Consider the following 15842-nt stretch of genomic DNA (forward strand, 5'->3'; position numbering starts at 1 on the left):
GTAAGGAACAGGTTTTGTTACAATATAACAGAAGTGATCCATCTAGGGATGGTCTGTGTAGATGCACTATAAAACATTATAGAGGACCAGAAGATCATCTCCCAAATTCCAGCATTCCACCTTATAGTTCATAAAGCATTCCATAATGCTGTTGTCTATCAGGCCACATCTCTCCACAATCTGCTGCAAAATGTCCAGGTTGAGAGTTCTTTCTGGGATGAAGAACATTTCTGCTGAGGTTATCAGTCTTCCAGCTTTAAAATATCTAGAATGAACAATGTGTTTGCTCTTCTCTGCCCTTTGTTGTAAGAGAGCTCTGTGTGTCTGATACTGCACTGGCATTGTCTGTCTGACAGCTTATAGGATTTCAAGAACTAAAGCCAGCAGTACTATTAATTCCAGAAGCTTGGTTATTTCAGGAGCTTTGTTTTTGCCTGGGACCAAAGGCCCTGGAAACCAGCATGAAGGGCTACAGACCTTCAGCCTTGAATGCTGGCATCCGTTGTCACAATTTCCCAGTTCTTTAGCACATAAGTAGCACATGTTCAAATGATAGTGCTACATGTCCCATTTGTAGATGATTTTGATCTGTAGTTTTCTCAAACAGAACCATGCAAACTACACTGTCTTGAATGTTAAAGCCTTTTTCCCTAGGACTGTTCTAGCAAAATGAAAGGACGCCATTCTGAGAACCAACTTCCTAGTTTGTCAAGGTATTCCCTGTGGAACCCTATGAACCCTGAAGAAGAAATGAAAGGACGCCGTTCTGAGAACCAATAGACAACTTCCTAGTTTGTAGCACAAGTGTATTTTGTAACATGAAAGATGCATCCTATGCTGCAGAGTGTCTAACAACAGAGACAGAAAGACAAGTGTGTGGAAATAAAGCACATTGGATTTATGGCATTTGATAATATAATATGGGACACCTGAATCTGTGCTGCTTCTGTCTAATGTGATGAAGACAACTCAGGGACCTTGTCTGATCAAGAGACAGTCCAGGTTTAAGAAAATATTCAGTTGAGTGGCTCTCACCAGGCGAAAGTGGAGTGCCCAACACAGGATGTGTTGGGCGAAAACTGAGGAGTTGGTCGCCTGTTACTTTACTGACCAAGCTTGTTTACCTCTCTGATGCCCTCCACAAAGGGGCAATGAATTGCCTTTTCAATACTGGATGCTAGAAGGAGCGTCTTGACTTGGCGAAACGTGTCTAACGGACCTTCCTGTGTTTTATGTACAAACACAATAGCACAGTTTCTTTAATGGTTCACAACCGTGTGTTGGAGAATCATTCTGTTTTACCAGTAACAGTCACAGTACACGGCTGACAATCAGCCCTGGAGAAGACACATGCAGCCCTGGAAAAGTAATCAATACCGTGTAGACTTATTCTTTGCAGTTTAAATCCAGACTTCTAATCTAATGCTATAAGAGATATAGAGAACACACAGCCATGGCCAGTAAAGTCTCCTACATGAAAAAGAAACCTGCTTATAAAGGTCTTCTCTAAAACAACACACATCTTTGTATTTGGATAAAAAAAAACAACTTAGAACTCAAGCCACAGGGCAACCATTATAATAAATAAATAGTATGTTATAGATTATTTACTACATTACAATTTGGTGCAAAAAAAAAAAAAAAGAGAGAAACTTGTCTTCACTTTCCTAGACAGCTAGGAGATAACTGCAGGTTGGTTACGGAGGTACAGAGCAAATTATGCACCTAAATGCACTGATAGTTAATGAATCGTTACTGCCTACTCTGAAAAAGAGCCTTCTATAAAATGATTTGCTACATAATGCTTTAGAATTGTAAAAAAAAAAAAAATGCTTGTTGCTTGAAACCATGAAACCCCCCCACATACTTTCTAGTACTCCAATAAGTCAGTATTACTGTATATAGCCCTACCGCTTCTGGTGTTCCAGCCACGCAAGTTCTGCTTTAGTCTTGTCTTTAAGCGCTTTCTGACGAAGACGAAGAAGAGCAGCCTGGTGAGCCGAGCGCATCTCTCCTTCCTGCATGTACTGGCGAACCATCTCCATAGTGAACTTCCAGAAACTGTCCTGACCACTTGAAAAGGGGCCGCTGAGCTCCTGTGTGATAGCCAGAAGGACAATCATGCACAAGTTAAAACAATACACACTGAAGTCAGCTTTGTTCTCTGCTGATCACCAAGTCTCACCTTGTCAGGAGTGCTCTCTTCATCAGATTCATGTCGCTGGCTTCGTTGTCTCTCTAAACTACCACGTCTATGGGCTTCAGAAGGGAGAAGAGAACGGAATGATAATTCCTCAATGCCTTCTTCATTTATAGGACCTGCTGCACTTGCACCTGTGAGATGAAAACAGCATTTTTATACTAATGGTAAATTCCATCCGTCAGATTCCATTAGGGGAACAACTGAGTCCATGGGGTATAAAGGTTGGTCCAGGAATTAGGAATTTAATCTTAATTATGCACAAATTCAGAAAGCTCCTCTCCCTCTATATTCACTCCCATCAGCAAATGTAATTTATTAACAAACTAAACTCCAAAGAAGAACAAGAAACTAACAAAAACATGGTGACTTAGATTTAATCTCAGAGGAAGCGGTCAGGTTGGACTTACTGTACCAAGATCTCATGCTATCTTTTTGAGTACCTGATTCAGCATACTTTGGAAAAGTTAATAATATGAAGTTTCCAAGGACTGACATTACATCCACCAGACACACCTTCCAATCTCTGGATCTTAAGCAAAGTGCTTTATTTTGCGGTTCATCCGAACAGACACCATAATGAGAGGACATCCTTCTTTTGTAGTACCGGAAGAAAACCATCTCTGGATAATGGCACTATTCCTTGGTGATAAATTACACCTAAGAACCTTATTTGCTTAGAACAGGTTTCTCCCAATTTTCCGAAACATAAATGAACACTGCTGAAATAGTTGGAATTATGGTCATCTCTTTTCATTGCCAGGGAACTTTTCATGCCATCAAGGAAATAATAAGATTTTACTTACCGGTAAATCTATTTCTCGTAGTCCGTAATGGATGCTGGGGACTCCGTAAGGACCATGGGAATAGACGGGCTCCGCAGGAGATAGGGCACTTTAAGAAATAATTTGGATTCTGGTGTGTTCTGGCTCCTCCCTCTATGTCCCTCCTTCAGACCTGAGTTAGAGAAACTGTGCCCGGAAGAGCTGACAGTACAAGGAAAGGATTTTGGAATCCAGGGCAAGACTCATACCAGCCACACCAATCACACCGTATCACTCGTGATAAATTTACCCAGTTAACAGTATTAACAACAACGGGGCATCAGATCAACCCTGATACAACCAAACATAACCCTTATTTAAGCAATAACTATATACAAGCATTGCAGAAGAAGTCCGCACTTGGGACGGGCGCCCAGCATCCACTACGGACTACGAGAAATAGATTTACCGGTAAGTAAAATCTTATTTTCTCTAACGTCCTAGTGGATGCTGGGGACTCCGTAAGGACCATGGGGATTATACCAAAGCTCCCAAACGGGCGTGAGAGTGCGGATGACTCTGCAGCACCGAATGAGCAAACACAAGGTCCCCCTCAGCCAGGGTATCAAACTTGTAGAACTTTGCAAAAGTGTTTGAACCTGACCAAGTAGCCGCTCGGCAAAGCTGTAATGCCGAGACCCCTCGGGCAGCCGCCCCAGAAGAGCCCACCTTCCTTGCGGAGTGGGCTTTTACTGATTTTGGTAGCGGCAATCCAGCCGCAGAATGAGCCTGCTGAATCGTGTTACAGATCCAGCGAGCAATAGTTTGCTTTGAAGCAGGAGCACCCAGCTTGTTGGATGCATACAGGATAAACAGCGACTCAGTTTTCCTGACTCTAGCCGTTCTGTCTACATAAACCTTCAAAGCCCGGACCACATCCAGTGACTCGGAATCCTCCAAGTCAGTAGTAGCCACAGGCACCACAATAGGTTGGGTTATATGAAAGGATGAAACCACTTTCGGCAGAAATTGTGGGCGGGTCCGCAATTCTGCTCTATCCGCATGGAAAACCAGATAAGGGCTTTTATGTGACAAAGCCGCCAATTCTGACACATGCCTAGCCGAAGCCAAGGCTAATAGCATGACCACCTTCCACGTGAGATATTTTACTTCCACCGTTTTCAGTGGTTCAAACCAGTGTGATTTCAGGAAACTCAACACCACGTTAAGATCCCAAGGTGCCACTGGAGGCACAAAAGGGGGCTGAATATGCAGCACTCCCTTTACAAACGTCTGAACTTCAGGCAGAGAAGCCAGTTCTTTTTGAAAGAAAATGGATAAGGCCGAAATCTGAACCTTAATGGAACCCAATTTAAGGCCCAAAGTCACTCCCGACTGTAGGAAGTGAAGGAAAAGGCCCAGCTGGAATTCCTCCGTAGGGGCATTCCTGGCATCACACCAAGCCACATATTTTCGCCATATACGGTGATAATGTTGAGCCGTCACATCCTTCCTAGCCTCTATCAGCGTAGGAATGACCTCATCCGGAATGCCTTTTTCTGCTAGGATCCGGCGTTCAACCGCCATGCCGTCAAACGCAGCCGCGGTAAGTCTTGGAACAGACAGGGCCCCTGTTGCAAAAGTCCTGTCCTAAAGGCAGAGGCCACGGGTCCTCTGTGAGCATTTCTTGCAGATCTGGATACCAAGTCCTTCTTGGCCAATCCGGAACAAAGAGTATTGTTCTCACTCCTCTTTTCCTTATGATTCTCAGCACCTTGGGTATGAGAGGAAGAGGAGGAAATACATAGACCGACGGGAACACCCACGGTGTCACCAGTGCGTCCACAGCTATCGCCTGAGAGTCTCTTGACCTGGCGCAATATCTCTGCAGCTTTTTGTTGAGGCGGGATGCCATCATGTCCACCTGTGGCAGTTCCCACCGACTTGCAATCTGCATGAAGACTTCTTGATGAAGTCCCCACTCTCCCGGGTGGAGGTCGTGCCTGCTGAGGAAGTCTGCTTCCCAGTTGTCCACTCCCGGAATGAACACTGCTGACAGTGCGCTTACGTGATTCTCCGCCCAGCGAAGAATTCTGGTGGCTTCTACCATCGCCACCCTGCTCCTTGTGCCGCCTTGGCGGTTTACATGAGCCACTGCGGTGATATTGTCTGACTGAATCAGAACCGGTTGGTCGCGAAGCAGGGTCTCCGCTTGACTTAGGGCGTTGTATATGGCCCTTAGTTCCAGGATATTGATGTGAAGGCAAGTCTCCTGCCTTGACCACAGCCCTTGGAAATTTCTTCCCTGTGTGACTGCCCCCCACCCTCGGAGGCTTGCATCCGTGGTCACCAGGACCCAGTCCTGAATGCAGATTCTGCGACCTTCGAGAAGGTGAGCACTCTGCAGCCACCACAGGAGAGACACCCTGGCCCTGGGGGATAGGGTGATTAACCGATGCATCTGAAGATGTGATCCGGACCACTTGTCCAGTAAGTCCCATTGGAAGGTCCTCGCATGGAACCTGCCGAAGGGAATGGCCTCGTATGATGCCACCCTCATTCCTAGTACTCGAGTGCAGTGATGCACTGACACCTGTTTTGGTTTTAATAGATTCCTGACCAGTGACACGAGCTCCTGAGCTCTCTCTATCGGGAGATAAACCCTTTTCTGGTATGTGTCTAGGATCATGCCTAGGAGAGGCAGATGAGCTGTAGGAACCAACTGCGACTTTGGAATATATAGAATCCAGCCGTGTTGCCGTTACACTTCCAGAGAAAGTGATACGCTGTTCAGCAACTGCTCTCTTGATCTCGCTTTTATGAGGAGATCGTCCAAGTACGTGATAATAGTGACACCTTGCTTCCGCAGGAGCACCATCATTTCCGCCATTACCTTGGTGAATATTCTCAAGACCGTGGAGAGACCAAACGGCAACGTCTGAAATTGGTAATGACAATCCCGTACCGCAATTCTGAGGTACGCCTGATGAGGTGGATAAATGGGGACATGAAGGTATGCATCCTTTATGTCCCGAGTCACCATAAAATCTCCCCCTTTCAGGCTTGCAATGACCGCTCTTAGCGATTCTATCTTGAACTTGAACCTTTTCAGGTATATGTTCAGGGATTTTAAATTCAATATGGGTCTGACCGAACCGTCTGGTTTCGGGACTACAACATGGTCGAATAATAACCCTCTCCTTGTTGAAGGAGGGGAACCTTGACCACCACCTGTTGAAGATACAATTTGTGAATTGCAGTTAACACTGTTTCCCTCTCGTGGGGGGAAGCCAGCAGGGCCGTCGGTGAGGGGGCATCTTCTCAACGTCCAGCTTGTATCCCTGAGACACAATATCTATTGCCCAGGGATCTAACAGGGAGTGAACCCACTTGTGGCTGAACTTACGAAGGCGTGCCCCCACCGGGCCTAGCTCCGCCTGTGGAGCCCCAGCGACATGCAGTGGATTTTTGTAGAGGCCGGGGAGGACTTCTGTTCCTGGGAACTAGCTGCGTTGTGCAGCTTCTTTCCTCTGCCCCCGCCTCTGGCAAGAAAGGACGCACCTCGGACTTTCTTGTTTCTTTATTCGAAAGGCTGCATTTGATAATGTCGTGCTTTCCTAGGCTGTGCAGGAATATAAGGCAAAATATCAGAATTACCAGCTATAGCTGTGGAGACCAGGTCCGAGAACCCTTCTCCACACAATCCTCAGCCTTCCATATGCCTCTTAAGTCGGCATCATCTGTCCATTGCATATTCTACAGGACACGTCAAGCAGAAATCGACATAGCTTTGACTCTAGGACCCAGTATACTCATGTCTCTTTGGGCATGTTTTATATATACATATCTCTTAAGACAGCATCTTTAATATATATATATCTATATACATACTAGGGTCTCAATCTCTGCTGATAAGGTACCTGTCCACGCTGCCACAGCGCTATAAACCCATGCCGACACAATCGCCGGTCTGAGTAGTGTACCAGAATGTGCACGCTATCTGTAGGATCCCTGAGAATAGCTGTTACGTCAGGGCTACCCTTTTGGGCAAACGTGACACCCTAGGGGAAGATTCCCATCCTATCCTGGCCCTAGTGGGGAAAGGATACTGCCTGAGAATTCTTTGTGGGAAACTGCAGTCTCTTGTCTGGAGATTCCCGCTCTTTTTCATCATGAGAGGAGGGAAATTTACCTCAGCTTTCTTCCCCTTAAACATGTGTACCCTTGTGTCAGGGACAGATGAGTCATCAGTGATATGCAAATCATCTTTTATTACAATAATCATATATTGAATACTTTTCTGCCATTTTGGCTGTAACTTTGCATTATCGTAGTCGACACTGGAGTCAGACTCCGTGTCGATATCAGTGTCTATTATTTTGGATAGTGATCATTGAGAGACTCTGAAGGTCTCTGCGATATAGGGACAGACATGGGTAGATTCCCTGCCTGTTCTCTAATCTTTTGTGCAATAAATTCACCTTAGCACTTAATTACACATATCCAAACAGGTGTTGGCGTAGTCGACGGAGACACCCTCACACATATTTGCTCTATCTCCTCCTTAGGGGAGCCTTTTACCTCAGACATGTCGACACACACGTACCGACACACCACACACTCAGGGAATGCTCATCTGAAGACAATTTCCCCATAAGGCCCTTTGAAGAGACAGAGAGAGAGTATGCCAGCACACACCCCAGCGCTATTAACCCAGGAATTACACAGTAACTTAATGTTAACCCAGTAGCTGCTGTTTATATTGATTTTTGCGCCTAATTATGTGCCCCCCCTCTCTTTTTACCCTCTTCTACCATGTAACTGCAGGGGAGAAACTGGGGAGCTTCCTCTCAGCGGTGCTGTGGAGAAAAAACATGGCGCTGGTGAGTGCTGAGGAAGAAGCCCCGCCCCCTCGACGGCAGGCTTCTGTCCCGCTTTCATGTACAATTTTGGCGGGGGCTCATACATATATACAGTGCCCAACTGTATATTATGCTAACTTTTGCCAAAGAGGTCTCTAATTGCTGCCCAGGGCGCCCCCCCCTGCGCCCTGCACCCTACAGTTACCGGAGTATGTGGGTTTAGTGTGGGAGCAATGGCGCACAGCTACAGTGCTGGGCGCTAACTCATATGAAGACTGGAGTCTTCTGCCACCGATTTCGAAGTCTTCTTGCTTCTGACACCGGCTTCTGTCTTCTGGCTCTGCGAGGGGGACGGCGGCGCGGCTCCGGGATCGGACGACCAAGGGTGCGATCCTGTGTACGATCCCTCTGGAGCTAATGGTGTCCAGTAGCCTAAGAAGCAGGACCTAGCTTCAGAGAGTAGGGCTGCTTCTCTCCCCTCAGTCCCACGTAGCAGAGAGCCTGTTGCCAGCAGATCTCTCTGAAAATAAAAAACCTAACAAAATACTTTCTTTTTAGTAAGCTCAGGAGAGCCCACTAAGTAGCACCCAGCTCGTCCGGGCACAGATTCAAACTGAGGTCTGGAGGAGGGACAAAGAGGGAGGAGCCAGAACACACCAGAATCCAAATTCTTTCTTAAAGTGCCCTGTCTCCTGCGGAGCCCGTCTATTCCCATGGTCCTTACGGAGTCCCCAGCATCCACTAAGACGTTAGAGAAAACACATAATAGTTTCTTTTCTTTAGAAGTACCCGAAGAGTTGCAAGTACAGAAGTGGAGATCTGACGGGATCAGTACGTAATCCCGCTGGACGGGATCCCGGCGGTCGAAATACCAACACCGGAATCCCGACCACACAATCCCGACAGGGGTGGCGAGCGGAACGCAGCCCCTTGCGGGCTCGCTTTGCTCGCCACGCTGCGGGCACGGTGCCTCGCTACGCTCGGCACACTATTATATTCTCCCTCTATGGGTGTCGTGGACACCCACGGAGGGAGAATATGTCGGGATTGTGGCGGTCGGGATTGTGGCGGTCGGGATTCCGGCGTCGGTATTTCGACCGCCGGTATCCCGTCCAGCGGGATGTTGACCGCATCCCGATCTGACACAGCAAAATGAAGTGCCATGTACCATTCAGTTTTGCCATTGTTGCCTTCTGTAGGCAGAGCCTGCCAAGAAGTAGGTGTTAGCAGGTGGGGATAAGCACTTCCCAATTGGGCCCAGTCCAGATATCGGCATTCCACTGGAAAGATCCACTCATCACATTTGGTTCCTTGTGCAGGCTGATGCTAGAGCTGAACTCACATGACTTGTACCAGCAACAAAAGAACTTGCACTGCTCCAGGCGCAGCAGACCCTTTATAAGCAGCTGGCTTCTTTCTAGAGGGAAACAGGGATTATGAGGTATTCTACCTGAGGCAGGCTCCAGAGCACAGGCTGCTCTGCGCACACATACACAGGGTTTAAAAAAAAAAAAGAGAAAAAAAAGTAACACACTTGTACGTGTATCTTATGTACCTTATGTGTTACAGCAGACCTTGAATGTAAGCTGGCATGCCACAGTACGCTATCCAGGACCGTGCATGGAACATTATTTTTGAAGTTACGGGACAGGACAGAATGGCAGCCGCAACAACTGGGTTCCAGGACAATTTCCAGAGACCTGCACCACTAAACAAAACTATCCTATCTTGGGTGGAATGTTCCAGAAAACAAGGTCCATGGATAATCATAATACAGGACGTTCTGGCAGACCTCGCAGGAACACGAGCAATGTGTGAGGATGGAGAAAAGTTTCAGTTACCTCCTCCTCTTTCTTTCTTTTTTTATTTAAACACCCTTTATATATGTGTCAGTATTAGCTGCACAGTGTCCCCAGGTGACTTCCTCTGGGAGCCTTCCTCAAAGAGATCAGTGGGAGCTAAGGCGCCAGTCACTGTTTAACCTCAACCTGCTGTCACCAAGTAGCATCTTCTCCCAGCCGGGATAATAGTATACAATGCTGGAACAGTGATCACAGCAAAAAATACTATGAAAAGAAGCTGCCTTAGGCAGCGTTGTGTAGACGCACTAGAAATCCTAAGGCACTTTGTTAAAACTAAGTACCCTTATAAAAGGGGGTAGAGGAGAAGGAGCTTTCAGAATTTAAATTAAGAGTCTAACCCAGCCACTATACTCCATGGTCGCAGTGTCCCCTTACTGCAAGATAAATAGGGTAATAACAGTCACAAAATTATGCTAGCAGAAGTTCCAAACTATGGGGGGTATTCAATTGTTTGAAAAGTCAGTTGGGAGTCTGTTTTTTTCCTATCTAATAGACAGGAAAGAATAATAGATAGGTAAAAGCAGACACCCAACCGACTTTTCAAACAATTGAATCCCACTCTATCAGTTCTACAGAACTAAACAAACCTTTATCATCAATAGATAAGCTGCTATCTCCCTTTATTGCACTCAGTTCTGGAGTGGGCAGCTCCTCAGAGATACTCTCCTCCAGCTCTCTATGGCTCATGGTTTCCTCCTTTATGGATGAAGCTGGTAGACTGTCCTGCTCACTGCTGCTGCTGCAAAACACCCCAGCAACATCAAGAACACGTCATTATCTGCAGCTCTCAAACATGCCTTGCACAAGACACACATATACCTCACTATCATTTACATACCTGTGCAATCGTTCTTTGAAGCTGGATGCACTGCTTGGAGGTTGGGAAGATGGAGAGGCAGATCTTGAACCATTTTTCCTATACAACAAATAAACAAAATAATGACAAGGGATACAACTAACAAGATAGACTGAATGTGTGTTGCATACAGTATTTCAATATTGTGCTGTGCTTTATCTGCAGAGTCCGAATACCTAATCCCATGAGAACGCGGCCGTTTCCTTTGGTCAGTCAGAGAAGTCGTAGCAGGATCTGAGCTGGTTGGAGATAAATGTCCATGTTCTAGCTCCTAACAAGAAACAAAATGACACTGTAAATTAGGGAATGAGTTTCAACTTTGTCCACCTTACTTAATGTAACAGAAACAGATGGTATGGAGCAGGGAAAGAACTTCCACAGAGGCTGAATGCTAGCAGATTATCCCTAACAGCGGCAGCTCATCACACTGAAAATCGGAGTATGCACAGATTTAAATCAGAGTACACACTTGTCCAATCCTCGGGAGATCCAACTCCCAACCAACTGGTTTGTCTGACATTGGACAAGTGAGTACCATCTGCCAACTGACCATACACCCAAACCTGGAAACCCAACTACCGACTAATATACAAGTGTGAAGGCTGCTGAGACTGGAGTAGGCGACCGATCTCTGGTCCCGGCAGCCCTGCACACAGTCAGCATGGTGGCAGTGCGAAGTGCAGAGGCAACCCGGCACCATCTGCCAATGCTGCGGAAACCGGCGTGACGTAGCAGTGGGACGACGCGGGCTGGCCTGGTTGCTGGAAAATCCAGTCCCGTCAGCCATTAGTGGAAAGTTCGTCAGCAGGCGAGCTAAGGCAGCATATCCAGTTTTAAAAATGGCAACTGCTGCTCGCTAATATTAGCAGGTGTCAGTCCCACTACAGAGGAGAAGCGAGGAAGAGCTCCGGAAGACAGAAGACGACAAAGTCCTTGTGGGCTGAGCAACACAAAAGAGCTTACAGTGGAGACGCCAGAAGTCCTGGAAGGGAGGGCAATTCTTCTTTGATGGACTGCCCTGACAATACATCTTTGGCTTCAAGGCCTTCGGACACTATTGGAGATGGCTCTGCCAGTCAATGCACTTGAGCTCCGAGCCATCTTTCGGACAGTCCGTGCTGGCTGTCCAGTTTGTATTCAGTCAGACAACACCCCGGCTACAACATATGTAGATCATCAGAAAGGCACAAAGAGCACAGCAGCGATGACAGAGGCAGCAAAAATCCTCTTCCTGGGTGGAGACCTTTGTTCCGCCGCCCTCTGCAGTGTTCATACCGGGAGAAAAAAATTGTAAAGTGGATTTCCTAAGTAGAGCAATGTTTCTCCAGGGGGAGTGGTCTCTCAATCCAGAGGTCTCCCAGCAGTTAGTTCAGAAGTGGGGTCCTCTGAAGTGGCTCTCAGGGCTTCTTAACACAACTACAAGGTTCTCCTTTTGGAGGAAGCGGCAGGGCATTTAGAAAAGTGGAATTACCACATATGGAAGTAGAATAAAGTTTTATTAGTAATATCATCAGCAGGTCAGCGCAAAACCTTATCTTTGTGTATTTTGTTGTAACTACAAGGTTCCACAGTTTTGTGAAGGATCCAGGGATCCACTGGCTTTTGCAGTGGATGCCATGACAGTTTTAGCGTATCTATTTCCTCCAACCTCAGAGTTGCTTTGGGTACTCAAGAGCATAACCGATCAACGGATGACAGTAATCCTAGTGGCTCTCGAGTAGCTACGTAGGTTCTGGTGCGCTGGCTTTCTCAAAACATTGGCAGGTCCCAGTTGACGTCTTCCCCTTTGTCCAGACGTGCTACAACAGGGGGGGTCATTCAGAGTGGATCGCTAGCTGCCGTTGTTCGCAGCGCAGCGATCAGGCTAAAAATCGGCATTTCTGTGCATGCGTATGCACCACAATGCGCAGGCGCATCGTACGGGTACAATGAGCATTGTGGGTTTGCACAGAGTGTAACGAACATTCCAGTCGCACGGCCGAACGCAGGAAGATTTGAAGTGGGCGTTTCTGGGTGTCAACTGACCGTTTTCAGGGAGTGTTTGAGACAACGCAAGTATGGCAGAAAAAACACAGGCGTGGCTGGGCGGGTGTGTGACGTCAAAAGCCGTCCCTCCGTCAACACACACGAAGAGTAACTACAGGGCTACTCTTGTTTTACACAAAAAGATTTTACAGGCGATCTGCTGCACAAGTGAAAATACACTCCCCAGTGGGCGCGCGACAATGCGTTTGCACGGCTTCTAAAAACTGCTAGCGAGCGATCAACTCGGAATGACCCCCCAGGTCCCTTTTGTATACGAGGACCTTACTTGGTTGACTTTAACGGTCTGACTTTTGAAAACGTCGGTAGTTTGCTCTAAGGGGGTCATTCAGACCTGATCGCTGGGCTGCTAATTTTGCTGTCCTGTGATCAGATTGTCGCCACCTACAGGGGGAGTGTATATTCGTCGTGCAAGTGTGCAATGCTATGTGTACGCCGAGCTGCTAAAATCAGTCTCTGCGCAGCCCAGGACTTACTCCTCCAGTGCGATCACATCAGGCTGATCGGGGCCGGAGCGGACGTGAGACACCCTCCCTGAAAACGCTTGGGCACGCCTGCGTTTTTCCAGAACACTCCCAATAAATGGTCAGTTGTCACCCACAAACGGCTACCTCCTGTCAATCACCTTGCGAACGCCCGTGCAAATGGAATTTTCACACCATCCCATCGTTGACTGGCGATGCCCGTTGTTGTACGACGCGCGTGGGCATTGCGGTGCATGCGCATTTAGTATGTGATCACCCGCTGTGCAAACACACACAGCAGCGATCAGATCTGAATCACCCCCTAAGCTCCATGCTGGAAACCAGTTTCATCATGATGTTACCATAGACTGCGCAAGAGTGGCATCTTGTGGTGTGAATAGAGAAGAGTTCATACAACACAGTTTCACCTCTCTAAGTTTTTGACATTCTTTTATGGGGGTTTGGACGCCGGTTTAAATCTTCTTTCTTTGACAGTACAGATTTCGACCCTGTCAATTTATTTCCAACAGCGATTGGCCCGTTTTCCAGAGGTCGAAGCCTTTTTACAGGGCATGGTCCACATTCAACCACCATCTCATCCACCAGTAGCACTATAGAAGCTTAATCTAATCCTATCAGCTCCACAACAGGCTCCATTTGAGCCTTTGGCTTCAGCAGATCTTCAGCTGTTCGCTTGGACGCTGGTCTTGAGGCTACTGCCTCAGCCAAGGGTGTTTCCGAGTTAGGGGCTTTGGTTTGCAAGTCGCCATTTCATGTCCTTCATGACGATAGAGCAGTTTCTACATTCCGGCGAACTTCGTTTCGCCATTTTTGCTTCAACTAGGACGTTGTCTTTCCATTTTTTACTTCTTTCCCATAACTGGGGTACTCTGGCTCTACTATATGTAGTTCGAGCTCTGTGGAGTTACTTTGACAGAACTTCTGTCCGCCGCCCGGATTCCCAGCTTGTTCTTATGTCGCACATACGGGTGGTTTGTCGTCCCACGCTAAAATAGCTCATGTATCCGACCGACACCACAGGCAACTACTTGGTCCTCTGTCCACACGTTTAACTGTTTTCAGGTTTTTGCTCTGGCAATGCCCACTTTGGGTGTAGAGTTTTCCTACCCTGGGGATGGCTGTTGAACATCCCATGTTCCAGTATTGCCCAGCCTTGCGGCAAGAGAAAATAGGATTTTAGGTCACTTACTTTTCAAACCTTTTCGCTGGGCGACACTGTGTGCTCTCACTCAGGCTCAGTTGTGAGAGGTGTCGTTTTTTCCTCTACTGGTTTGTTTGATTGTTCTAACAGTTTCCTAAGTTACTGCTACGCCTTTCCAGACTCTTTTAAAGAAGTACTGGATCATGGAAATACAGAGGGGAAGAGCTTAGGTTTAAAGCTACAGTTTACATTAAGTGCCAGACTAGCCCTGACCAAACCTGCAATCCCATGGTCCAGTGTCACCGTTAAGCGACCAAATATCCTATTTTTACAAGTATAGCACCATTAGTGCAGTACAATGATAAATACACCCAGGAGATTAAAAAAAAAAAAAAAAATGTTTATATTTCTTGCTCACCTCCTGGACTTGATTCACATTTTGGGACGCAGATGCCTCTAGGGTTTTCTGAAACCGCTGAAGCATTTCTGACTGTGCCTGTAAGAGATATTAGACAGACAGGATATGTTACTCACCAAGCAATCAAAATGCTTTACAAGTAAACACTTCACAAACATTTACAGAGATTCACTTGAAAAGTTCTTTCAACTATCTTTGGGGGGTATCCAATTGGTCCCTAAAAATTGTTGGGATGCGAAAATCGGTTTTGTTTTTTTATTGTCCTTTTTATTTCAGTCTATTCAATTATGTCCCCGTTTTACTGCGCCCCAAAAATGTATTGTTATCTCGAGAAAACATAATATCCATTATAAGTCATGGACCTGTGTATTTTCACGGCCGTGGAAAAAAAAAAAAAGATGGTTTTCACAGATTTTGTTTTGCCTGCCTGGCATCAGGGCTAACTGGATAGCCCGTTAGAGGTAATTAGCAGCGGTAAATTACTGCAGCCAATTGGATACCGGCTTTCGTCTTTCATATATTCCCATTACTTTGAGAATTGCAGTCTGCACCACGACTTTCATGGTGTTCTGTCATTGTCTGGTAAAGCGTTCTGAAAAGTTTAGCTGGACAGGTTTAGGTAAACTCCAATGATCCTTCCTGTTTGTTACCTGTGCTGCTTGCTGACGAGACTCTTCCACCTGTATCATACTTGCTTGGGTCTCTTGTTCTGCCTGCTGTCTCAGTGCAGCCATGTTTTGCTCATGACGTTGTTGTTGAGCCTGCAAGAAATACCAAAAATCCATTATGCAGGCCATGAGGGTTAGAGATTATCTGAAATAGGCGAGACAACCCTCTGTATGGTACAGATGTGTCCTCATTCATCTTTGCTACAGTCACGCCAAACTAATCTTTTAACGCCAGTCATTGCACTGCGACGAGGAGGCACGAGGAGACTGTGCTGATTTAATATACGATACTTGTATATCTGTGTGTGACACTTGTATTTCTGTGAGTCTCTGCATCTGTATACGAAGTGTTACAAAGTAGCAGCCACAGCTATTTTCCAATTTCTGTTCTGCTCCGTATACAGACTCAGTCACAAACAATATACATTAAAATAATATCAATATTAAATTCATCAGCGCAGTCTCCATGTGCGTACTGGTTGTATTGCGGCAAAACAAGACGCCTGACGTAAGCAGAGTCGGACAGGAACCTGGCTGCTCACT

The 15842-nt window shown here is 46.5% G+C and overlaps 1 protein-coding gene across 6 annotated transcripts in view; it reads right to left on the bottom strand.

Moving 5' to 3' along the window:
* Positions 1-15842, bottom strand: part of CEP350 (centrosomal protein 350) — a 121920-nt gene that overhangs the window by 26149 nt on the left and 79929 nt on the right. For all 6 annotated transcript variants that reach the window (XM_063939803.1, XM_063939804.1, XM_063939802.1 and 3 more), the window contains exons 18-24: positions 15282-15392; positions 14632-14709; positions 10721-10815; positions 10527-10604; positions 10276-10427; positions 2186-2334; positions 1912-2096 (exon numbers count right to left, since the gene is read on the bottom strand). In XM_063939803.1, coding sequence (XP_063795873.1) covers positions 1912-2096; positions 2186-2334; positions 10276-10427; positions 10527-10604; positions 10721-10815; positions 14632-14709; positions 15282-15392 — 848 coding nt within the window. The remainder of the gene's footprint in view (positions 1-1911; positions 2097-2185; positions 2335-10275; positions 10428-10526; positions 10605-10720; positions 10816-14631; positions 14710-15281; positions 15393-15842) is intronic.

Source organism: Pseudophryne corroboree, chromosome 9 (assembly GCF_028390025.1).
Source record: "Pseudophryne corroboree isolate aPseCor3 chromosome 9, aPseCor3.hap2, whole genome shotgun sequence".
Taxonomy (NCBI): domain Eukaryota; kingdom Metazoa; phylum Chordata; class Amphibia; order Anura; family Myobatrachidae; genus Pseudophryne; species Pseudophryne corroboree.